This window comes from Elaeis guineensis, chromosome 13, assembly GCF_000442705.2.
Source record: "Elaeis guineensis isolate ETL-2024a chromosome 13, EG11, whole genome shotgun sequence".
Classification (NCBI taxonomy): domain Eukaryota; kingdom Viridiplantae; phylum Streptophyta; class Magnoliopsida; order Arecales; family Arecaceae; genus Elaeis; species Elaeis guineensis.
In genome coordinates this window covers 74,227,178-74,253,780 of record NC_026005.2, presented here as the reverse complement: position 1 = coordinate 74,253,780, position 26,603 = coordinate 74,227,178, and the positions used below count along the sequence as shown (strand labels likewise).

The 26,603-nt window shown below is 36.7% G+C and overlaps 1 protein-coding gene and 1 pseudogene across 2 annotated transcripts; one reads left to right on the top strand and one right to left on the bottom strand.

Moving 5' to 3' along the window:
- Nucleotides 1–5,373: 5,373 nt before the first annotated feature.
- Nucleotides 5,374–26,270, top strand: LOC105056041 (uncharacterized). Of its 2 annotated transcripts, XM_029267848.2 has the most exons (4): nt 5,395–5,613; nt 9,878–9,967; nt 25,603–25,700; nt 25,826–26,270. In XM_029267848.2, exons 1-4 carry the CDS (start codon nt 5,562–5,564, stop codon nt 26,102–26,104), a joined length of 519 nt encoding a protein of 172 aa, XP_029123681.1. In that variant the 5' UTR covers nt 5,395–5,561; the 3' UTR covers nt 26,105–26,270. The 2 variants fall into 2 exon arrangements, with proteins under 2 accessions (XP_010936403.1, XP_029123681.1); XM_010938101.3 differs by lacking the exon at nt 9,878–9,967 and having other exon boundaries at nt 5,374–5,613.
- Nucleotides 11,620–14,243, bottom strand: LOC140853401 (uncharacterized; annotated as a pseudogene).
- Nucleotides 26,271–26,603: the final 333 nt, after the last annotated feature.

Genomic DNA, 26,603 nt, shown 5'->3' with positions numbered 1-26,603 from the left:
AAGTTAGAAGCTTCTTAGGCATTGCTGGTTATTATAGAATATTTGTCGAGGAATTTTCTCAAATTATAATTTTTCTAACCCGCTTGATCTAGAAACGAGCAAAATTTGAGTGGAGCAGTGAATGTGTGCAGAATTTTCAGGATCTGAAGTAACGATTAATATTTATCCCAATTCTTACTTTACCTACTAGTACTGAAGGATTTGTTATTTATAGCGATGCTTCCAAGAAGGGATTAGGCTGTGTATTGATGAAGAACGATAAGGTGATAACCTATGCTTCTCGACAACTGAAATCCTATGAGCAGAACTATCTGACATATGATTTGGAGTTGGCAGCCATAATATTTATTTTGAAAATTTGGCAACATTATTTATATGAAAAATCATATGAAATTTTTACTGACCATAAGAGCTTAAAGTACTTATTTACTCAAAAAAAGTTGAATATGAGGCAAAGAAGGTGGCTTGAACTATTGAAGGACTATGATCTAAATATTAAATATCATCTTGGAAAAGCCAATGTGGTGGCAGATACACTTAGTAGAAAATCCACAGCAAATGTGATGGCCTTGCTTTCTACTCAACGACAAATTCTGAAGAATCTTGAAGATTTGCAAATTGAAGTGATCAGTACTGATGTTAAGAATGTGTTAGATAATTTAATGGTACAACCAGCATTGATTGAATGGATAAAAGTTGCCCAACAAAATGATATTCATTTATGTTAGTTCAAAGAAGACATGGAGCAAGGATTGCGACTTGAGTTTAGAATTCATTCAGATTGTACTCAATATTTTGAAAATAGATTATGTATACCTAGAGATCCTGAACTGAAGAAGAAAATTTTGGAAGAAGCTCATAAATCTCGCTTCTCCGTTCATCCTAATAGTACAAAAAAGATATACAGAGACTTAAAATAATATTTTTGATGGAACGGAATGAAGCAAGAGATAGCTCAATTTGTATCTTGGTGCTTGGTATGGTAGCAGGTGAAGGCCGAACATGAAAAATCAGTTGGTTTACTAAAATCATTGGAGATACCAGAATAAAAATGAGAGTATATTACGATGGATTTTGTCCTAAAATTTTTAAGGACAGCGAGGAAGAATGATGCAGTGTAGATGATTGTTGATCAGCTTACTAAATAAGCCCTATTTTTATACTTTCGACTTGGTACTCCACTTGACAAGTTAACACATATGTATATTGATAGAATAGTACATCTGTATAGTATTTCGGTAAGCATTGTATCTGATCGAGATCCATGATTCGTATTCAGATTTTGAAAAAGTTTTTAAGATGCTATGGAGATTGAATTGAGGCTTAATACTACTTTTCATCCTTAAACTGATGGCCAATCAGAAAGGACAATTCAAACTCTTGAGGATATATTGAGAGCTTGTGCTTTTAATTTTGAAGGATATTGGGATGATCACGTGGCTCTAATAGAATTTGCTTATAATAACAGTTTTCATTCTAGTATCAAGATGGCACCCTATAAAGTCTTATATGAAAAAAAGTGTAGATCTCCTTTGCATTGGGATGATATTGGTGAAAAGAAATTATTGGATCCTGAGTTAGTTCAAGATACTAGAGAAAAAATTCATCTGATCAAGGAAAGACTCAAGGCGGCACAAGATAGACAAAAGAGTTGAATTGATATAAGGAGGAGAGAATTAGAATTTCAAGTTGGTGATTATGTTTTCTTAAAAATATCACCTACGAAAGGTGTCATGAGGTTTGGAAGGCATGGCAAGCTAAGTCCGCACTATATTGGACCTTTTGAAGTCTTGAGCAGAGTAAGAGATGTTGCTTACAAACTAGCTTTGCCACTAGAATTATCCAAAGTGCACAATGTCTTTCATGTTTCACTATTGAGGAAGTATGTACCTGATCCGAATAATGTGGTAGATTATGAGCCATTGCAAGTTCATGAAGATTTAACCTATGAAGAGTTTTTCCTTCGAATTATTGATCGAAAAGAGCAAGTCCTAAGGCAGCACATAATTCCATATGTGAAGATCCATTGGAGCAATCATGAAGAGTGAGAGGCTACTTGGGAGCTTGAAGATGATATGAAGTCAAGATATCCTCATTTATTTGATAATGAAGGTATACTAAGTTTTGAGAATGAAATTTTTTTTTAGGAGGATAGAATGTAATATCCGATCCAAATAGACTAGTCCACCATAAATTGGCCCCCCAAGCCCACATGAAAAAAAAAGAGAAAAGTTTGGATCGAAGGCTCCCAATGGGAGTCTTCTTCTTCTCCATGCCCAATTAGGATAGGGTCTCCTGGGGCCAACAAGGACCCTAAGAAGAGCTCTGTAAAACTCCTCTTCCCTCCTCCATGGTTGGCCATGATGAACACCGATTTTTTCTTTCTTCTTTTCCTCGGATTCTTCCATTGAAGCCACAGATGTCCTCATTGTATTTGCCTCAAATCCTTGTCAGAGACCTCATCGGAGTCGGAGGTAAGCCTCGGCCCTCCTTCCTCTCTTCCTTCTCCTCCTTTTCATGGCGTCATGCACCCCCGCTAGCCGTTGGATTTATCGAAAAATCCACAAAAATAAAAAATCCTATTTTTTATGTTTGATCGAACTTTGTTCTTTCTTTTTTGGCTATCGACGCCGTCATTGGCAGCACCTCACCCTTAGATCTGGACCCCCACCTTCCTATCTGCCTTCCTGAAGGTTATGGTCATCGGTGATTGACCAATGATTGAAAAAAATTCAAAGAAAGGGATGGTTCCCTATTTTTTTAAAATTTTATGATTTTCTTTTGTTGGTCGGTCGCTTGCTGTTGGCCATCCCTTAATCCATCACCATCAGTCAGTTGTTCACCACCCACTGTCGGTCATCCGATCGTGAACCACCAAACCATCGGGCCTTCCTCCTTTGATCGGCCAAGAAAGGAAAAAGAGAAAGAGAAAGAAAAAAAAAGAAAAAGAAAGAAAGAAGAAGAAGAGAGAGAAAAGCTCTCTCTTAAAGTTCCTCTAGGGTTCTCTCTCTTTTCTTCTCTCTAAAATTTCTCTCTCCTACTTTCTCTCTTTAAGAAAGATCTATGATCTTGTATCGGGCCATCCTTTCCTCTTCTAGGGATCAATGTTGACCTCAGTGAGATGATTCCGAATCGATTTAGTATCCGGATGGTCTATCGGACTGATCACCTAGTCAACTATTTTTTTTATTATTTAATTTTATTGAATATATGAAATAAAAATTGATCATGATTTAATATTTTAAATAAAATTATCTGATTCATTTAAGAAAAACTAAAGCTCTAGGATGATCGAGGTAAATGGATCTTACGCTTCTTATTTATTTTTAAATTATCTTATTTTCTATGTAAATAATCTGTTGTTGATGAAATCATACTTTTCATAAAATAAAGATCAGTATATGTGATATGAAAAAGTATATTTTATTATAAGCTTTGATTTCATGAATATATTTTATGAAAATAGCATAATTATAAAGCATAAATTTTATGATTTTTCTATCTATATATAGGTATATTTTAAGAAAAAAATAAAGATTTCAAAGGCTCTCAGATAGCTATGAACGAATCTCTATGGGAAGGTCAACACTCGAAGCTAGTATCCACAGGAAATATGGCTCCGTCAATGGGTATAAAGTTGGTACACGAAACAAGAACTCTGTCGATTAAGAAATATGACCCTGTCATGGGTATAATAGTGACCTTAGCATGAATATCTATGAATAATATTTTGAAATATGACACGAATACATGGCAAGAATGATTTATGATTTATGATTATGAAATATACATGATTTATGCATGCATGATTGATTTATGACTTGTTTTATTATATGTTTTATGAAATATTTTATTTTGTATTATCTGCTATTTTTTAAATATTACATTATCATGAAAAACTTATATTGGATTCGGTAAGAAAGCATAGGTTCTACTTACTGGACTAGCGTAGCTCATATTCTTTTTATTTTTATTTTTGTATAGAGGAATAAGGTTAGGACCGATGAAGAGAATCCAGACTTAGAGATCTGCATAGTAAGCTTAAAAATTTTGTAGTGAAAGTTTAGTTTATTTTATGATCATGGACTTGTAGTTATAAATTTTGAGACTTGGGTTGATATTTGCTTTTGGATTTAGATGCTCTGAATCAATTTTGCTTTAATTAAATATTTGAATTGAACTTTACTATTATTTTTATTTATGATGCATCTGTTATTATATTTAAGAAGATGTATGTTGGCTTCGTTTTATCGTGGGTTGTATCTCTTGATAGTATGGCCGTATTATGTCCTGAATTTAGAGCATGACAAAAGATCCTTATTTTGGTTTCTAGTTATGTTCAGGTTCCTAATGTATATGTTTCATATACTGAATGTGAATGAAAGTAAGTCTCCAATTAAGCCTTTAATTACTTTTATATTGCTTGCTCATAGGTTCTTCGGTCTTTATACATAATGCTGAAGTAAAATTTCATACAAAGCTCTTAATAGGCTTTTGATTATTTCCAAATTATTGGATTTATGAGTTTCATATAAAGACTTAAAAATATTCTCCAAGTGGTAAATGTGGAGAAGAAAATTATTGGCCAAATTATTTTATTTGTATGCATTTTTTTTTTTCAAACTATTATGAGGACATCATGGGAGGTAGGAATACGTTCTAAACCTATACTCTTCTATTGCTATTTTTCTGACATCAAAATACTCCCATGACATCTTCACCGATGGAATTCCCTTGCACATAAGAGTCACACCTCTTTGACATTGTCATCAAAACCTAGGGCATTTTTGCCATTGAGATTTGAGGAAACTCTACCCTTTAATATGCGCCTCCGAGCAGCTGGTAAAATATGATCCGATCCGTCAACCTGCTCCATATTCGATCATTCATAAATAAATTTGGATTTAGACTAAACGGATTCGGATCATAAACGGATCGATCCGTTTAATCCGTTTAATAAGTGGATCGGATATGGATTTTATATTTCTGATCCGTTTAATCCGTTTAACTCGTTTAATATTTAGGTTGAGTTGAGTTAGATAATTCATTTAACCTGCTTAACCTATTTTCGACCCATTTAATCTGACATGTTTAACCTGTTTAATTCATTTAAACCCATTTAACCGGTTTAAAATCTATTTAACCTGTTTCTGACTCATTTAACTTGATCCGTTTAATCTATTTAACTTGTGTAATCTAATTTGATCTATTTAATAAATAAATTAAATAAATTAGATCGAATTATTTATTTAATAAATAAGTTAAATTTAAATTTAAAATTTTAATTTATTTAATAATTAAATTAAATTTAGATTGATCATTTTTAATTTGATCTATTTACGATCCGATCCGTTTAGCCGGTCCAACCCGTTTGCCACCCCTACTCTAAAGGAACCCTCGCGGCCTCGCGTCTCTGCCGCTCTTCTCCAAGGTTCTTCTTTCGGTGATCTCTTCTCACCGCTTCTCCGTTCTTTTTGTTGTATTTTCTCCAGGAGACCTAATAAAGTTGCGGCCGTTCTCGCGCCCGAGGGACTGTCGAAATCCATGTTCGTTTGCGCTCCATGGATCCCTCTCTGACTCAGCCCGCTCCAGAGGTCGAAGAAGACGAGTGGGGTGAGATTTCTATCTCTCTTTCTCTCCCTCATATTTTCCGCACCTAAATCTTGTTTCATTTGTTCTTGTTTTATGTCAAGATTGTTCGATGGTTGTTGCCGAGGACTCATGCATCTCTAGAGAAATTTTGATTTAGGTTTACTTCCAAGATTTAGTCTTTAGTCTCGTTAAGATCGGTGGGAAATTCATGTGGTTGAAGAATCTGTTGTGTTGCTGAATTGCTGTTGGTGTGCATATTATTTCACTTTTCTTTTGTATTTTTAGTTATTTCCGAGATAAATGATTTGGATTCTCATAGACCAAATCGAAATTTGGTTGACTTAGTTTGTTGCTATGAAAACTTCCAATTGTTTCCCAATTAACTGTGGCAAGTGTGATGGCGGAGTTTGTTTGTATTTGGTGGAGTGATGAAAACATGGATAAAGCTGGAGAAAGAAATGGCCATTTAAGTTTTGTTGGGATTAGACATTGTTCAAAATGTATACGTCAGGCACGTGGCTAGGCTAACAGCCAGCAGTGCATCACGCAAAGAGGTTTCGACCATTTTAGAAGGTACTGCTACTGGAGACGGTTCCTTGTCTAGCACATCAATGCTGAGGACACAACTTTATTAAGAATATCTGTCTTGTGCTAATATTCTCCTGAAAGCTATGTTTTTGCAGCATTCTATCAAATTTTAAAAAAAACTGTAGATATCCTGCATGACCAAAGCTTGACCTTCCAGGACAAATGACATCTCCTGTTTTATCTATCTGCATGTATAATTACTTGCTTTTGGAGAAGAAATAGCTGAGCAGATCTTAGCTCACTTACATTAACAGAACGATCTTCGACCCCTCAAATTCAGTGCCTATCCTATTTAACTATATTGCATATAGGGGTTAGTGGATTCGAGGATGTTATCTTCTTTTTTTGGTTACCTATGGATTGTTAAATAGAGGGTGAGTCCTGGCACAACAATAAAGTTGCTCCACTGTAACCTTGGTGTCATGGGTTCAAAATACATAAACAGCCTCTGCAAATGTGGGGTAAGGTTATGTACATCTGACTTTCCCCAAACTCTGTAGTGGTAGGAGCTTCACGTACTAGGCCGCCCTAACATGGGGACTCTTAATGGCACAAACTCAAGTCTATGTGCATCATTAGTTAAAATAATAAATCTCTATCATGTAACCTATAAATTAACCAAAGCCAAAATATCTCACCGAATTTATTTATTCAGAGCTCATCACATAGCATATTAAATTCCTTTTTTCATGCTGCTGACAGCTGAAAAATTGTCCTATTTATTTTGTTTTTGTCAATCAATGACAACCCAAGTTAATTTAGCTAAAAATTATGTGTTTGATTTTAGATTCCCTTCTGTTCTGTGTTCCTACTTGGAAGTGTTTTTCACATCCCATTCCCCTTTTAGGAACCTATGACAAGGGTTGTGTTTCAGTTCAAGACCTGTTTCAGATATTCAGGTAGCTTAGAGTTTCAGATGAGTTCCCACATGGTTCTTATCTTCTGGTGATTTCACATGCTGATGTAGAACAAAATTAAGCAGTAAAAGTTTTGTGTTTCAGAAGCTGCAGGATTTCTTTTTTCTTTTTTCCTCCTTGTTTACTAGAACCATTTGGACCGTTTTTGAAGCTCCCAAAATCGTATACAGCGAAAACACTAAAAATTTGTCAAGGTTGCAAATCAAAGCTTTAGAATACTGTGAGAGGTTTAGAATTTCAAGTTGGATGAAACATGGAGAGCTGTAAGTGTGCCATACACAGAAAGTATATGTGCCTTTGTTACGGTATATATACACAGATTTGGGGTGCCTACTCCAGGGGATTGATTTGAAGGCTCCCTGCAGTTTGAAAAATTTCAGAGAAGTTTGGGGAAAAGAAAATTTTGTCTATTCTTATCTTCTGTTCTCCTTTTTGCATTCCTTTTTTTTTTTTTTGACATATCTTATTACAATTAGTGCAGAGCATGGTTGGCAACAGTTAGAGATACATCCTTAGAAGCTTACTTCCTTGATGTCATCCCATCCAAAACCCATTTGTATAGGTAACTTGATATCCTTGTCCTAAGTCTTAAAACATAATTTTGTCTCCAATTCATTTTAAATTCTTTCCCAGTATTTTCTGATCAGAAATCAGATCTAATTAATAACGAAGCCTGGCTTCAAAATTTTACAGCAAACGTGGTCCTTTTCCTTCCTGAACCTAGGTTTTTCTACATATATTTATATTATTAGCCCATTGATTATCAACCTTTGCCCACTCAAATGTGTGCCTATTCTACAATCTTATTGGAGACAAGATGATGAATTTAGGGTTTAATCTGTATTGTTGCATGTTTTGCAATTAACTATGGGTCTATTATGCTTGTTCATTGTCTCTTTCATGGCTTAATACATGGAAGAACTAAACATCTGGATTTTATGGAACATGCATCATGTGGCTTTGCTGATAGAGGAAAATGCAACAAAATTATACATGTGTGTGTTTCACTGAATTCCGAAGCTTTCATCCTAAACCTATCGGGAAGATGAATTAGGTTGGTAAAGGAAAGGCCATTGAACCAGAAGTAAGATGTGTTTTCCATTGTTCAAGCAAGATGGTTGATAATTATACGTGTTTCAAGAATAGCTATCATATATATTGCTGAAGACAGGAAAAGTTGTTTTAGGAAGAAGAAGAGATCTCACAATCACAGGCCACAAGGGTTATAGTGGGGGTTTTCTTTGATAAAGCATAATAAATTTAGCATCAAAACAACTATTTGTTTCTATCATATGTCAATTGTGGTGGGAAAATATGCCCCTTGGTAATCAATGAGCTTGGTTAGTAGAACATTTTCAGCTAATATCATTTTAAGGTTGAATCTGAAGAATATCTTTTATGACTAAATGACAAGATAAAGGAATCAGTTATAATGGCTTGCTGAAGTCCTCTGTTGGAGATGAAATGAAGGTGAAGGGTGATGAGTTGTCATGCCTGTGAAGGTTTCAGATATATTTCTTCGAAAATTGTCTTTGTTTGTTGCTTGAGCAATCACTAGGTGCAATCTAAGGTAAGGGAATGTTTATGAATGTAACTTCAAAAGCAGTTAAGATGCTAGCTATTAGAATTGGTAGTTTCCATTTCCTTGGCCTTGTTCTGCTATTGTTGATGTACAATAGGGGCATCATTAATGAAGTCAAGGCCGAATAATCCACAACAGAAGCATCTGATGCAGACCAAGACCATGCAGCCCTAGCCACAAGTTCTATGTAGCCTTAAGACTAAAATAGGTCTTTTCTTTGAAGCCCAGAATACATGGGGTATTGTTATCACTTATTGTGAAAGCAATTAACATTTTTGAACATAACAAGGATACTGCTGAATGACTTTGACAAAATGTTAGGGTTCGAGTTGTATTTGTTTATTTTATTTGTGAACAAGATGGTTTGAGGCTTGTTAGTATGTTAGGGTTTTGGTAAGATATCAGGGGATATGATACAAGTTTTCCTTTTGTTTTCCACTTTTTCTTTTCCTGTTGATAAGTGTTCAATGTTGATTAGGGCCTGTTTAGATGATTGGACTGAAAATCCTATGGGATTCATAGGTTGGACTTGTACAACCAACAAAATTACGGGATTACAAGCTGAGCTAAGCAGGTGTTTTTTTTTCTCCCATGGGATTTGGGCCAACCCACTTCAAAGGTACTCATGGGTATTTATGAATATAGGCTTAGCCCGGTCTAATTTTGCTAGTTGTACAGGCCCAATCCATGAATCTTATAGAATTTTGGGCCCAATTATTTTGGATGAATGGGCTAAAAATCCTATTGGATTCATGGATTAGGCCAGTAAAATCACTTGGATAATAGGATTACATCATGTCTTTTTTTCTTCCTATGGAATTCGAGCTAGCCCACTTCAAAACCAATCCTGAATGGTTATGAATATAGGCCTGATGTAGCCTGTAATTCTATTATCTAAGTGATTTTATTGGCGTTATCCATGAATCCAATAGAATTTTTAGTCCATTCATCTAAACAGGCCCTTAGGGCTTGTTTGGAAAGGATCAACGGATCCTGTGAGTAAAAATCCTATTTTCATTTTTGGCCACTGTTTGGCTGGTTGAATCATAGAATAATAAAGTGGTGGGAAGCTGTGAATCTTATAGAACAAAATATGCTTGGGAGGTATTTTATTTCATGTGATTGTTGGGATTGTTGAGGAAAAGCTTGGACTTAAAGGCCAAAGCGGATGCAGCTGACAGCATGCGTTGTCTTGTAGGTGACGAAGTTCTCCCTATGGTGGGGGCTGTCGTGGTTAGAGAGGATGCTGTTGTAGGCGAAGAGGCCATAGGCCTTGTGGTAATTGAAGGTATACTAGTGCACACTGACCTTGGTGGTGGCATAGGGGGAGCAAGGGTGGAAGGGGGAGGGCTTGGGCTGGAGCAGAAAGGTGGAGTTGAACATCTCCAAGAAGCCAGCCCGATAGTAGCTGATGGGCTTGCTAGAGGAGTGGACGACCTTGAGGTGATGGAGGGCATCGGTGGCCATGACATTGGTAGTATAGTTGGGGATCTTGTCATGCCTCGAACCAACTATCTAGATCGATCACGTGACACGGCCACATGAATGCTAGAGTAATGCCCTAGAGATCATGCAAGGCGTTAAATTGAATTAAAAATTCAATATTCTCATAATTAATAAGTAAAAACCAAACATCTCAATTAAATAGCTCCACGAGGGTAAATAACCAATAATTCAAGTACAATTATTTCAAATATTTCATGGTATCAGAAATTCAACTAACTAATAAACTAGCAAATCCAGTTCTCAAATTTTGCACCCAACCTAACCAGCTATGCATCTTGAAATTTTGAAAGAAAAAAGAACTGAAGGAGATGAGCTTTACAGCTCAGTAAGAATTTTCATACACTTAGATCAATATAATAATAATATAATTAGAAAATAACTTATGAACAGCATCAGAAGAAAACATTGGTCATAAAATCTCATGTCAAGTATCCAGTATAACTCAGTATCACTATATATATAAAAACATACATCATATACCATTAAATAATTATCTTGTTCAAAGGTGATATACCACACATGCATCATTAAATAAAACTTATTTTATTTAATTATGATTTTATGTCTTCTGACCCATATCTCATTAACATGATCCGAATCAATCAACAAATATCTTTAGGATTATGGATTAATCATGGTCACGATCCTGCCCATGACGGCAATATCCGTGATCCCGCCCGTGGTGGCAAACTAGAATACTTGCGATCTCGTCCGTGGTGGCAAACCATACTAGCCGTGATTTCGTCCGTAGTGGCAAACTATACTAGTTGTGCTTTCGCCCACGGTAGCAAATCAGAATATCCACGATTCCATCCGTGGTGGCAAACTCAAGTACCACGTTTCTGTCCGTGGCGGGGCTATTCTCAGTTTAACGTGGCTAGTCCAAATATCCATTTCTTGATCACCAATTTGTTAAGTCTTAATTTTGTCAAGAAAATACTGTATCATATTTTATATTTTTCAAAATTCTCAATAGCCGGTATCATAATCCAAACCAAGGATCACTGTACCGGTTCGGACACCGTACCAATGGCGGATCGATACGGTACGATATCGATATCATACCATACCGACACACGATATGCTAGGGCGTACTGGTTCGGTATCGATATTTTTTTTTGTTTCATTTTTTTTGTGGGTGTTCAAGTTATTAATTCATAAATATAACCCAAAAATTATATTATATTGCATATTATTGACATATTTGGGTTCAATTTTTGAGTTAGGTAGTGGTACAAGGATTTTTGATCCAAAATTTTAAATATATATTTATTTACATTATATTACAACTATATCATCCTAAAATTAAAAAAAAAATATATAAAATATACATTAAAATACATCTAAATGTTTAAAGTACAAAGCACAACAATTGATATACTAACCTTAAGATCTATTCTGTATTTAATTTCTTGTCAAATGTCTATAACGCTCGTAGATATCTGGATCATTAACATAATCTGAAGGAATATCAGTCCAATCTTCTAACCAAGATGCACCGTACTCTTAAATATTCATCCCATAAGGCATCCTCTCTGAATTGTAAGATATCTCAGATCTCTTACTCAAATTCTGGCTCTGAGAAGTATCCTCGGGATGATGGTATGGCTGTGGAGGAGTCCATCTGAATATGCCAGTAGCAAAATCTGATCCATAAGATGCTCCAGGCTGCATAGGGTAGTAACCACTAGAAGATGATGCCTCGAATGCACCATATCCATATGGATCATAAGGTGATTGCGGATAATAGGATCCATAATGCGAGGATGATCCAGATACATCCATAGATCCTACTTCATGTATAAGATCGTCTGCAGCTGCATCGTGTGCTGGACAACCTCTAGGAATCCGTCGTCTATATGAAATTGGCTCTCCACGATCTCTATTGACTCGTCCACCATGATCCCTATCTTGTGTGGTATGTGTAAACTGAGACTCATCGGTGAATCGAATATCATTTTGTGGATGTCTTATAAATAGTGATCTCCTGTCCTCCAATTTCTTCCTGATCATCAGATCTGTGGCTACTACTACCAGTATCATTATCACTCTCCCTGGTGTCTGAAGCTGAGTCAGATAGCTCCTATACTCTCGAGAGTGGTGCACGTGCAACTGTCTTTTCTTTTTTCCCTTGTGCTCTTCTGTGATTGAATTTTCTGTGATGGAAGGATGGATGTCTTTTTGCTGTCTGCCGACCTCGGCTATACATCTGTCGCTTAAACCTTTGCGAAGATGTATTGGACATCGAGTCATGTGATGAATGAGTCTCCTGTGTCCCCTCAGGCTGTGGCTGATCAGCTGGAACCTTATGTGGAATATTTTTTTCTGTCTATTGTCTTGGATCCACCCTGATCTCCCTAGGTACCACACTGGCTGGTCGTGGAGGGGACTCCGGCTCATCAAGCTCTGACTCTTGTTGCTGACCTGTAAGCCATCCGATGATCGGATCGTCGTCCTCGTTAGCATAATCATCTAGCGTCGGATTAGTATACTTCAGCTGTATTTCCTTCTGAATGCATTTTAGCCTCAACTTCAGATTATAGTGAACATATACAAGATTGTTGAGGTATGTTTGTGTCAGACGGTTTCTCTGTTTGCTGTAGATAAGGGCAAAAGTCGATTAATTGCGCTTACAGCCACTAGCAGAGACCGTCTGAGAAAGAATACGGACAGTCACACCTTTCAAATATTCTGCGGACATTCCAAAATGGATCCATCATTCAGCTGCAAAAGCAAAATTACATATCAAATTTTATGATATTATTAAGTAAAATTACATATCAATCTATGCTGCTCATTATTGATATGTAATTTATCTGGATTTATCTGCTTTTTGCTTACGACAGCTGATGAGACTTCAAAGTTATCTGATTTTTCTCTAAACTATTTCGTTTGTAAAAAAAATATATTTATTAAATTTATAAATATATCGTTGAGTACAGATCAAATTCAGTTGAATAATCACATCTATTTTAAACTAGCACACCTCTTGCAGACACAATGACGTGATTTCTGGATCAGGTACCATCTTATATATCACATTACAAAGAGTAGCAAGAAGCTTGTTGTCCATATCTATCCTGGGAATGGTATACTGAAATCTCAGATTCAAATAATAAGCTACAGATAAATTTTATGGCTGATTAAGTATACTTTTATAAGCATAAGAAAAAATATTTTAAAATATTTTTGAATCCGTGCTTACCGACTAGATGCAAATCTCTACCCATCTGATAGTCCCAACGATGCTCAATGATGTTAATAAATTCTTGAGCATGCTTCGGATCATTCTCACTGATCAGTTTCTTTGTCCTCTCCATCATGTAATATAAGAAACCCATCTGGGGGTATCTTTTACTGTCTACGGCGCGAAGCATCTCATATAATGGCTTAATAGCTTTCATTACCTTCTCAGCCTGCTGTCAGAATGACTGACTTGTCATCAAGTTCTCCACATGACTTCTATCAGTGCTGGCCTTCGCATATCTGCTCTCCTGTCACTCGGCACTAACAAACATCTGACGTAAGGCTGCTTTCTTCTGAAGAAGACTATCAAGTGCTATGTAGTTGGTAGCAAATCGTATGATATCCGGTCTTAAGATTTCTCTCCCAGTATACGTTCGCATCAATGAAAGAACCCATGTGTGGTTGTAGATGAATATAATAATAGTCTGGGCAATCTCCACTACCAGCTGCACGCTACGAATCTTCTCAATATCCATCAATATAAGATCAATGCAATGTGCAGCATATGGAGTCCAGTATATTTGCAGTCGCTGCTCCATTAGCAACTCTCTGGCAGCCTTATATTGTGGTCCATTATCTGTGATGACCTGCACGACATGCTGCTCACCCACTGAATCAATCACCTTTATCAGACCAAGGATATATGTGGCATCGTGTATCTTATTTGAAGTATCAATTGATTTGTGAAAAAATATTTTTTCATCACAGTATGTCAAAAAATTAATGATGCTCCGTCTAGTAGGATCGGTCCAACCATCACACATCACTGTCAGTCTGTATGTAGGCCATTTATTTTTGTAAGAAGCAATCTATCTCTGCAGATCCTCCTTGTCGCTGTCAAGAAGTTGACCATAGACATTCTGACCGACAGCCTCTATGACTGAAATAGCAGGTCGGTAGTAAGGATTGACTGCTGCATTTGCTGGAATATGACTGAAATGAAATCATGATCCAATAGCTCACCACATGTCTTTCTTTTTATCTTTTTCACCAGTGTCAATCTTCTACTGCTTTGAATCCTTGCTGGGCAAAGCATGTGGATCCAAATCATAGATGGTGGCTTCTGCTGGAATATCTCTGGAAGACCTCTTATTGTCAAAAACTTTCAATAAAGAAGAAATGTCATGTCTGCTTCCTCTACCATCGGACTCTTTGACTGAGGTAGTTCTCCTAAAATCGAATTTTCCCCATCGGTCGCTGATCCAGACCCCGATTCGTAGCATGATGGTCCAAATCGCTCTCTATACTGGGCCATTTTCTCTTACGGTACCGATCAGCCAAGCTCGCCTGAATGACAGCTTCAATCTGTGCCTCCTCATCATCTGGAGCGAAAACCTCCTCTGACTCTCTAGAGTGATAAGAAGGTGGCTCTGCAGCTCGACAGTCTATTTCGGTCTTTTTTTGCTTTGTCCTTTCTTTCGTTGCTTTTAAATCAGCAAAGTACTTTTTCATCAATTGTTGGACCTCTTGCGGATATTTCCGACACATGGATACATCAGGATAACCACCGGTCAGGTACTGCTTCAACCTAGTCACCCCTCTTCCCTTAAATTCTGTGTTGCATCATTTGCATTTCCAATGATGCCGAGCCGAGAGCATTTTGTCATGATCCCAACCAATGTCACGCTCTGAATCTTTCTTCTTACTCATTTCTGCAGATATAATAAAACACGACAGTTTAATAATTATTAAAAAAATATTATATATAAAGTAAAAATTCATAAATTCAAAAAAATATGTTATGTGCTTCAAATAATATTTTTGAATTAACTGTAATATAATGTTAATTTTATATATTTTTTATTTGATAATATTTTTTACTATTTAAATATTTATAAAAATATTTTTAATTTCAAAAATTTAAAAAAAATCTCAAGTTAGATTCAAATATTTCAATTGCTTGAATCATTCTAAACATTATTCTCAATTTCAAAAAAAAATCTAATTTTTTTATTATTTATTTATTTTTTTAATATTTTTTGTATAAATAAATATATATTAAAAAATATATAATTAATTAAAGTCAATGAACGTCATGCTATAAATTTTTTTTATAAATATCTTCAACTATAACAAAACATGATAGTTTAATAATAATTAAAAAATTATATATAAATTTAAAATAATTTCAATAATAATTTTAAAATTTATAAATTCAAAATAAATATGTTATATGCTTCAAATAATATTTTTGAATTAACTAAAATATAACACTATTTTTACATATTTTTTATTTTATAATATTTTTTATTATTTAAATAATTATAAAAATATTTTTTAATTTCAAATATTTTTAAAAAAATTTGAGGTTAGATTGAAGTAGCTTGAATCATTCTAAACATGATTCTAAAATTTTAATTTTTTATTTGTTTAAATTTATTTTTTTAATAATTTTTTTATGAATAAATGTATATAAATATTTAAAAAATATATAATTAATAAAAATTAATAATTTTAGTGTCATCATATAGATGTTTCAAAGATCTATCACATATAATTAAATCATATCAAAATCATAAAATTTTGGCATGATTTTCTCTTATTTTCATACTTCTTCGTTCTTATCGTATTTTTAACAATAAAAATAAAAAAATAAAATATTTACTAAAAGAATAACACATTACCTTACTTCCGATCAAAAATCAGCATCTCTTCGAACCAGTGCTGTAATTTGACAAAATTTTTTTTTATTTTTTTATTTTTTTGGCATCTCGACGGTTTCATTGAGAGCCTCGAGAGTTCTCTGAGAGCTCTCGAGCTTCTTAGAGAACCTAATCACCTGGGTTGCCACTCAAAGACAGCCCAGGCCCCACTCCCCCTCCCCACTCTCACTTTTCTCGTGTGAGGCTGTCGGTACGGTTCGATTCACGTCGAATCATACTGGTCCATACCGCCTGATTTTGGGTGGTACCGATCAAAAATCAGCGTCTCTTCGAACCAGTGCTGTAATTTGACAGAATTTTTTTTTTTCTATTTTTTTGGCATCTCGACGGTTTCATTGAGAGCCTCGGGAGTTCTCTGAGAGCTCTCGAGCTTCTTAGAGAACCTAATCATCTGGGCTGCCACTCAAAGACAGCCCAGGCCCCACTCCCCCTCCCCACTCTCACTTTTCTCGTGTGAGGCTGTCGGTACGGTTCGGTTCACGTCGAATTGTACCGATCCATACCGTCTGGTTTTGGGTGGTATGGACCTGACCCGTACCGAACCGGATGGTTCGGTGCTGTGCGGTTCGGAGGAATTTTTTGAAACAACCTTCGAATCGGATCGGCTGGCTGTTGGTCCGGTTCGGTACATCCCGTACCGGGCGGTTCGATTTGGTACGACGAACCCTGATCAAACTATCTGAAAAGTCATCATTATTTGATACAAATATATGATACAAAATATACAGATAATCAGACCAGCAAACATAAAACTAGTATCAGCCATAAGAAACCCAATCTAGTACAAAAATAAATATATATATACTGGTGTTTGTGTTCTAGAATCCTTACCTCTATTGATGACAAATTAATCTTCTAATCTTAATCCACATACCGATTTTACGAATCAGGTGTCAAGAAAATTTGTTCGAAGATCTCTTGTCCGGAAGATTGTTCTCCTAAAGAATCAATTTCAATATTAAAATATTAAAATATAAATTATTTAATTTAAATCCCTTATGACTCGCTAGGGCCCTCTCCAAGTGTCCATAATTTTATTTTATTTTATTTATTTTTCTCAACCTAATTAGAAAAATAAATAAATAAATATGATAAAGAGAAGAGAGGCGCTCTCTTCTTCTTCTTCTTTAAGCAGGGTGATCAAATCCCTGTTTCCTTCTCTTTCCTCATCTGGCCATGGTCATGGAACCCGGCTGGCAGCCAATGGCAGCACACAGCGCCAACCAAGAGATGACCCCGACGGTGGAGGCAGCCATCGGTGATCGATGAAATAAGAAAAATCGGAGAGCAAGGGAGACTCCATCGGACCAAATCCGGTAGCTCATCGGACCAAATCCGGTGACGGCGAGCCAAGGAAAAAGGGAAAGAAAGGTCTTACCCAGTCCGATGACACCCACGGGGAAAGATTCGATCGTCTCTCTCCGACGGGAATTCAAGAAAAAATCTCGACGAAAATCTTAAAATCGGTGGGGATTTTTCCCAAAGATTTGAGGTGAGGAACAAGGAGAAGAGGGGCTTTGTATTTGTAGGCTAAAATCCTCACAAATTTTTAGAAAAATTAGACTCCTTTCCTCGATGGAGTCAGAGAAGAGGAAGACTCCCATTCTTTGCCTCACGCGCACTGCATGTGAGGTTTTCTTTTTTTTTTTGATTGGCCAAAAATTGGGTTATGACATTCTCCCCTTAAAATAATTTCGTCTTCAAAATTAGCATGTCTGAAGTTTTGCTTCGAACTCCCAAGTAGCCTCTCTTTTACTGTGGTTGCTTCATCGTACCTTCACATAAAGTATATTTCGATGGCGTAATACTTGATCCTTCCTCTCGACAATCTGTTCCGAATACTCTTCTTAAGTCAGATCCTCATAAAGATGCAACAGTTCATATTTCACCATGTGACTTGGATCTAGAATATATGTACTTAACATCAACACCTGGAATACATTATGCACACCTGATAGAGCTGGTGGCAAAGCTAACCGATATGTAACCTCCCTAGTTTTATCCAAAATTTCAAATAGACCAACATATCTAGGGCTCAATTTGCCATGAATCCTGAATCTCATCACACCCTTTATGGGAGATATCCTCAAGAAAATATATTCACCTACTTGGAATTCTAGCTCTCTTCTTTGATTATCAACATAACTCTTTTATTTATTTTGATAAATCCTTTATCAAGCAACTCTTATAGTTAGTCTCTGAGCTCTTTCAATTCGACTGGGACCATCCCATATGGAGCTTAAAAGATAGGATCAGTGCCAAGTATTATATCAATAGAATTCAATCTCTTTATCAGGACATAATTCTGGCAAGTTATCTAGAAAGACATCAGAAAAATTCTTCACAATAGGGATGCTTTCTAACTTGAGCTCCTTTTGTTGAGTATCTATCATAGTAGCCAAAAATCCTTTACAACCCTTTCTAAGAAGTCGTTTAGCAAGAAAAGCTAAGATCACCTTCTGATGAGAGGATAATTTGTTACCAAGAAAACTAAACTCTAATTGGCCCTGGATTTGAAACTTCACTGATTTCTTAAAGCAATCCATGGTGGCATGATGTGCGACTAACCAATCCATCCCAAGGATCAAATCAAAATCTTTCAGTTCTAGAACTAATAAGTTCGCTTTCATCTCTCTATCTCTGATATCCAAAATGCAATTCTTTGCAGATTGAATTAACTAATATGATCTCCCCACATTATGCTTTCTAATAAAACTAACTGATGTAAAGGAGTGGACAACATCAAGATCAAATGGAACATAAACATTATTGGATGATATCTTAAATCATACCTATTACCATCGAATTAGAAGCATTGGCATTCTGTTGTGTGAGTGCATACACCCGCCCTTGGGTTCTAGGCTATTGTTGTCCTCCTCCCTGTTGTTGTACATCTTGAGGTGCTCGATTCATAGTGGCTCCTTGCAAAGTTTGAAGTGCCTGATGGTTCTGTGATCTTTTTCCACTAGGACATACTATGGCTTTATGACCCTCTTGACCATGGTTGTAACACTTTCCTCCTAGCCACGTGCAATTTTGCTGATAGTGAGGCCCTCCACATCTATAGCACTTAAAGTCTTCTGGCTATGCTTTACCCTCAGTAGTTGCTTGGTTCAATCTTGGAGTCTTTGACTTAAAAGGTGTATTATCTTGATTTTGAGAGTCATTAGATCTGGTCCTTTTTTTTTCAAACTTCTCTCTTTTGCAGCCTGTGCATCATTTAGTCCTTTTTCAATTATCAAAGCCTTATTAACGGTTTCCTTATAGGTGGGCAGCTCAAATGCAGTTACTAATTATTGAATCTGACCTCTAAGTTCATTTTCGAATTTTTTGGCATGGACTCCCTCCTTAGCTATCAATGTTGGAGCATATCTGGATAGTTCTTCAAATTTTGCTGCATGCTAAACAATTATCATACTTTCTTGTTCCAATCGGTCGAACTTTCGAAACTTTTGGAATCGGATGCTCTGAGAAAAATCTCTCATAAAAGACTCTTTTAAATCCTTCCCATGTAAAGGGTACATCATTTGGCCCTAATTTTTCGAGCTCCATGTCCCACTAATCCACTGCCTCACTCTGTAACGTCAAAGTTGACTTTTTCCTCCACAGGGCATCTCAAGGCTTGAAACAGTTTTTCTATCATTTTTAGCCAACTCTCAGCCTCTATGGGATCAGAGATGCTTGTGAATGTTAGTGGAGTATACTTCTTGAAATCTATTAATGTGATTTGATGCTCCTGCTGGATTCCAACTCCCTACTGCTGTTGAGAAGTCTCTTATTGTGATTGCTGTTGCTGTATCAATTGCTCCATGAATTGTTGTTGTTGCTTCATGAGTCGTTGTTGTTGCTGTTGCACCTCCACCATTCTTGTCACATCTATCCTAGTAGTTTGCTGTTGTACCAATAGTTGCATAAGCTGGGAGGTACTAACTTGTTCATCCGGCTGTATCTTAGGTTCGTCCGGAGTTCCTGTTTCAAGAGTTCCTGTCTCTGGAGTATTATCAATGGGATCGATCGGGTGTTCTTGCTAGTGCGTATTGTTTATCGGTGAGGGTGGGTCATCTTCTTGTTGATTCGTGGGCTCCCAAGCACTAGAGCCATCCACAAATTGGGTGGGCCTCCTAGCACGCCCACGTCCACTTCCTCGTGCCATGACGCCCTACATCGATTTTGTTAGCATCACAATTTACTTTAAGCCTAAATTGCTCGTTTATATCACGAATATGTTTCATATTATTTTACCCCGCTTAGAGATCTACCCGCATACACTCTATTTAACCTTATGCCCTAGGATCCTAAAATCAAGGCTCTGATACCACTCTGTCACGCCCTGAACCAAACATCTGGGTCGACTACGTGACACAGCCGCATGAATCCTAAAGTAATGTCCTAGAGATCATGCAAGGTCTTAAATCGAATTAAAAATTCAATATTCTCATAATTAATAAGTAAAAATCAAACATCTCAATTAAATAGCTCCACGAGGGTAAATAACCAATAATTCAAGTACAACTATTTCAAATATTCCATGGTATCAGAAATTCAACTAATTAATAAACTAGCAAATCCAACTCTCGAACTTCACGCCCAATTCGACCAGCTATGCATTCTGGAACTCTGAAAGAAAAGAGAATCGAAGGGGGTGAGCTTTACAATCCAGTAAGAATCCTCATACACTCAGACCAATATAATAATAATATAATTAGAAAATAATTTGTGAACAGCATCAAAAGAAAACATAAGCCATAAAATCTCATGTCAAGTATCCCGTATAACTCAGTATCACTATATATATAAAAACATACATTATATACTATTAAATAATTATCTTGTTCAAAGGTGATATACCACACGTGCATCATTAAATAAAACTCATTTTACTTAATTATAATTTTGTCTTCTTACCCATATCTCATTAACATGATCCGAATCAATCAACAAATATCTTTAGGGTTATGGACTAATCACGATCACGATCCCGCCCATGACTGGCAAACCATAATATTCGCGATTCCGTCCGCAGTGGCAAACCAGAACATCCGCACTCCCGCTCGCGGTGGCAAACCATACTAGCCATGCTTCCGTCCGCGGTGGCAAACCATACTAGCCGCGCTTCCACCCGTGGTGGCAAACTATACTAGCCGCGCTTCCGCCCGTAGTGGCAAATCAGAATATCTATGATTCCGTCCATGGTGGCAAACTTAAGTATCACGTTTCTATCCGTGGTGGGGCTATTCTCAGTTTAATGTGGCTAGTCCAAATATCCCTTTCTTGATCACTAATTTGTTAAGTCTTAATTTTATCAAGAAAATACTGTATCATATTACGTTCTTTTCAAAATTCTCAATAGCCGGTAGCACAATTCAAACTATCCGAAAAGTCATCAATATTTAATACAAATATATGATATAGAATATACAGATAATCAGACCAGCAAACATAAAACAAGTATCAGCCATGAGAAACCCAATCATGTAGTACAAAAATAAATATATATATATATATATATACTGGTATTTGTGTCCAAAAATCCTTACTTCTATTAACGATAAATTAATCTCCTAATCTCAATCCACACCCTGATTTTACGAATCAGGTGTCAAGGAAACTTGTTCGAAGATCTCTTGTCAGGAAGATTGTTCTCTTAAAGAATCAATTTCAATATGAAAATATTAAAATATAAATTATTTAATTTAAATCCCCTATGACATGCTAGGGCCCGCTCCAAGTGCCCTTAATTTTATTTTATTTATTTTTCTCAACCCAATTAGACAAATAAATAAATAAGTAAATATGTTAGAGAGAAGAGAGGCTCTCTCTCTCTTCTTCTTCTCCTTTAAATAGGGCAACCGAACCCTTGTTTCCTACCCTCTCGTCATCCGACCATGGTCATGGAACTTGACCGGTAGCCAACGGCAGCGCACAATGCCAACCAAGAGATGACCTCGGTGGCGGCTACAGCCACCGACGGTCGATGAAATAAGAAGGAAAATCTGAGAGCAAGGGAGACTCCCATCTCCCGCGAATTTGGTAGCTCATCGGACCAAATCCGGTGACGGCGAGCCAAGAAAAAGGAAAGAAGGAAAGGAAGAAGGTCTTATCCCAGTCCGACGACACCCACGGTGAAAGATCCGACGGTCTCTCTCTGATGGGAATTCAAGAAAAAATCTTGACAGAAAATCTTAAAATCGGCAGCGATTTTTCCCAAGGATTTGAGGTGTGGAACGAGGGGAAGAGGGGCTTTGTATTTATAGGCTAAAATCCTCACAAATTTTTAGGAAAATCAGACTCCTTTCTTCGACGGAGTCGGAGAAGAGGAAGACTCCCAGACTCCCGTTCTTTGCCTCACATGCACCGCACGTGAGGTTTTCTTTTTCTTTTTTTTTTTTTGACTGGCCAAAGATTGGGTTATGATAGATCTCGATGGTGATGTCGACGTGGGACTGGGTGGCAAGATTGTAGACCTCATCGGGGAGGAGGACGTTGACCCAACAGGGGAGGGAGGAGGTGCCAGAGAGGTCATATTGGAGCTTCATGTAGGCCTTGTGGGTTGGCATAGCCTAGCCAGTGATGCCGATGATCCAATGGCACTGGCGGAGTGGTGATGGTTGGAGTCAGAGGACTCCATTGGGTTAGTTTCTTTTTTCTTCCGCTAATCAAGATCTCGAGGAGGTGGTGGGATTGGGGTTTGTGTTTAGATCTGGGAGGGATAGGGGTATTTATTGAAACCCGGGGAGGAGTTGTAGGGTCGGAGGGGGATTTTTTTTTTTTTTGGTAGGGTAATGGACTTTTCCTTTTTGAAGTTTATTTGATTTTTTATTTGCTTTTTGGAGGGAGGGAGGGAGGGAGGGGGGAGCGATTGGAGGGGGGAGGTTGGTGATTTGATTTTTTTTATTTGTTTTTTTGGAGGGAATGACAATAAGATGACATGGCTTCTCATTAAGATGAAATATCTAGAGAAGATGATTTTAAACACTTTATTCATTAGATCTACCTTTGGTCTTTGCTGCGTACATCTATATCATATCAAATAAATTTGCTTTGCACTAGACTTCCTTTCATCCATATATGTCTAACATTTCTTATATACATCCAAGTATCTTTGTTGAGATATTGCAAAATTTTAATAAGAGCTGGTGCTTGTTAAGGCAGAGAGAGCACAAAAGGTCTAATTGTTAAGATATATGCATGGAGACTTGTTGCAAGTCTTCGTAGTACTAGTTGTGGTGTAATGGCTCCATTTGTCATGTTGTACCAGCATTAAAGGTCAATATTAGACCATCAACCCTTTGCCCCTCTTTATAGTTGTTATATTAAAGTACCACATGGTATATGGTATAAGAGGAGGGAGGAAGAAGAAGGGAGAGGGGAGAAAATCCAAGTTTATTATCCAAACATAGGATATGATTACTTACATGGGATTCTTCTCCCAGTAGGATTTCATATATATTTCTATAGGATCACAACCTATATCCCATCATGAATTTTCTCCTAAAGTTATAAATTCTAGGCACCCAAACAGGCCCTTTGTAGGATAAAACCTATGGGATTTCTATAAGGGGGCATTTGGTATGGGGCGATCAACCCAAGATCAAGGGTGATGGGGGTGGAGGTGATACCATGTTTAGATTAGCAAATGCCACCTAAAGGAGTTGAATGCATATTGATTACTCATGTTCGTGTGCGCATAAGAAAAGCTTTGCTGTGTTTGACCTATTCCCATCTCTCTCTCTCTCTCTCTCATACACACACACACAGTGATGACAAAACTATTCATGGGAACTTGCAAAAGTCACTAGGAAAAACTGTGGAGTTCACTACCTTGATCCTCGGTAAACACTATCGAGTCTTAGTACCTTGATTATTGGATGCATCCAAGCCCTAGGCTATAAAAATCTCACCCTATGTCCCAAGCACATCTGTTCCTTTGTTTAAATTCATTTCTGCATATTTTCTGGTAAAAATAAGATATAGATCAGAATGATAATATTGACCCAGCCATTAGCCTATCCAAGTTCAGAGTCCTAATCATTTGACTAAAGTTAATTGCTGGCCACTAGTGACCTAAACCAAGATCTCTATTTCCTCGTTTGCTCAATTTCTTCAGATCTATAATCTGATCTGACCAGTCTTGCAATAGAAAATCTTAGAGTAGGTTTGAAATCCATTCATTTTCACCATGAATTTTATCCTTTTTCATTTCCTGTACCTTGCCTTGTTTAACTTCTTTCTCCAAACCTTGTGAACAAAAGGTTTTGAACAGCAAATGCTGACCACTGTTCTTTAAACCTTAGCCTGCCACTCTTTTATTTAACCTAGGTGTAAACCCTGGTTTTTAGATAATTATAACATCATTTCTATCAACTCTGCTTGAGATGTATGGTGTTTTTCTTCGTTGTTGGCTGGCTGATGTTTTTAGGAACAGGGTAAGACCAAGATTCTAATGCTCTGACAAATTTTCATGCCAAATGAAAATTCACACCATATACATGCATCTTAAAGATAAGCACATTGTTGAAACATTATTCCCCAGGTGTTCATATACTTCATACTGTTTGCTTCTTTGACCAAAAAAATTGTTTTGATAATTTAAAAAGATCAATTTTACATCCATTTAAGAAAGACATCAAAATGGAAATTGGACAGTTGGAGATATACATATGCTGGGTGGAATTTTTTTTGTTGTTCTCCATTTCATATTGTTGCATAGAAACGAAAGGAATGGTGGAAAAAAATAGCTTTCTCCTAACAGGTGTAGGAGATTTTGCCTCAGAATTTCCTCTTTCTTAGGCAGTATTTTATCAAAGTGTCTGAATATTAACCAGAATTTTCTTAGGTTCTTTATATGCATATATATTTCTCTATAGAGGATCATAGCTCTATATATTCTCTCCTCAATGCAGTTGAGATTTTGTTGATTGCTCAATGTATGGTAATATTTTTTAAAAATGAGAGAGAGAAACAAAGAATTCACATATAGAGGCACAAAAATCATGTTAATAGAGGGGCTAATTGGTCGTTTTATGTTGAGTGGTTTGCTTCAGTGATTGCATTGATCATGCAATTTTAACCCATTAGGATATATAGGTTGTGGACTTAACAGCAGTTGACAAATACCTGTTTTTCAAGGGGATCGGCACATTTTTGCTAGTAAATGTCTCTTATGTATTATGGGGACTTTTTAAAATTAGATTGTATTGTTTCGTCACTTTTTATTTTCATTGATTTGGTGTTATTATTTTTTGATCCATGTTTTCTTCTCTTCACAATTACCTGTATTTACCATTTAATAATTTACTTTTCCTTGTGGATCACTCATCTTCATGAGCAAGCCCATTGGTATTCAAAAATTGTAGGATAAAAAGTTGTTATTGAAGTTGGACTTGATGGATTATTGAACATTATGTAGTATGATATATTAATTTCAGAATCATCTGGTTTTCCACATGTACAATTGATGCTTCCAAATAATTTCAGAAATACCAATTTCTTAGGTTCTATCTTACAGATACCGATGGGTTTGTGATCCCAAGTTTGAATGTTGGGGACTCTGATCTTGGTAAACCTGGTGTACTGGGAGTAACAGATCCTAAACCTCCTCCAAAGGTTGGTCTTAAAATATTTCTTTGTTGAACTAGCTTCTATCATGCATTTGGCGGTTTTCAACAGAATCTTTATCCTGTTTTCCTTCATTTGAAAATTTACATTCCAGTTGCCTTTCCTTTAAACAGGCTGTTAAGGAAGCTGAAAAGATCTACTTGGGACCTCACGGTGCTCCACCTTCTCAAGCCAAGCTAGAGCTGAACGTAGCTGGCCGTAAGCAGCGTTTCAAACAGAAGCTCAAGGAAGCGGATCATAAATTCTCTGGGACGGGGCGTGAAAACAAGGTGGAAACCCTGAGACAACTTGTGGGCAGTAAGGTAAGCGGCACAACCATGCCAAAGAGCTCCCCACGAGATTGGCTCGACCCACATTGCCACGAGTCTCAGTTTGAGAGGTACCGTCAGTAAGAACACTACCAAGCAAACTCTTAGATACATTTGTGGAACATCTTCTATATAGTCTTGAAATCCCTAGCATCTGTTTTCAAGAGATGCATCCTTGTTATGAACCCTGGGTATTTTCCATTATTACTGAATGTGTTGTACTCGATACTAAATGGATTATGTTTTATCATCCTCATGTTGTCTGGTTTCCTAGTCAAGTTATCATCATCAAGAACTTCAATTGCATGTTAATTGATTGCTGTTTGAATGATGTGCTGTGTGCTGTGTGCTCTGTGCACTATGTTTGGTTTAGTTGCCATTAATTCTTTTTGGTTTAGCAACAGCAGCTGCATTTTGGAGTGATTGCACTAATTTTTGGTTCCTTTGATTGTGAAAGTTCTTTGGCAATGTCTCTTGATAGCATCATATGACTGCCTCCATTTGGTCCACTTGCAATCTTACAAAGGGCCTGGCGGAAACTGTAAGTATGATTTTAGAATCATGTTGTTTGATTCTTTACAAG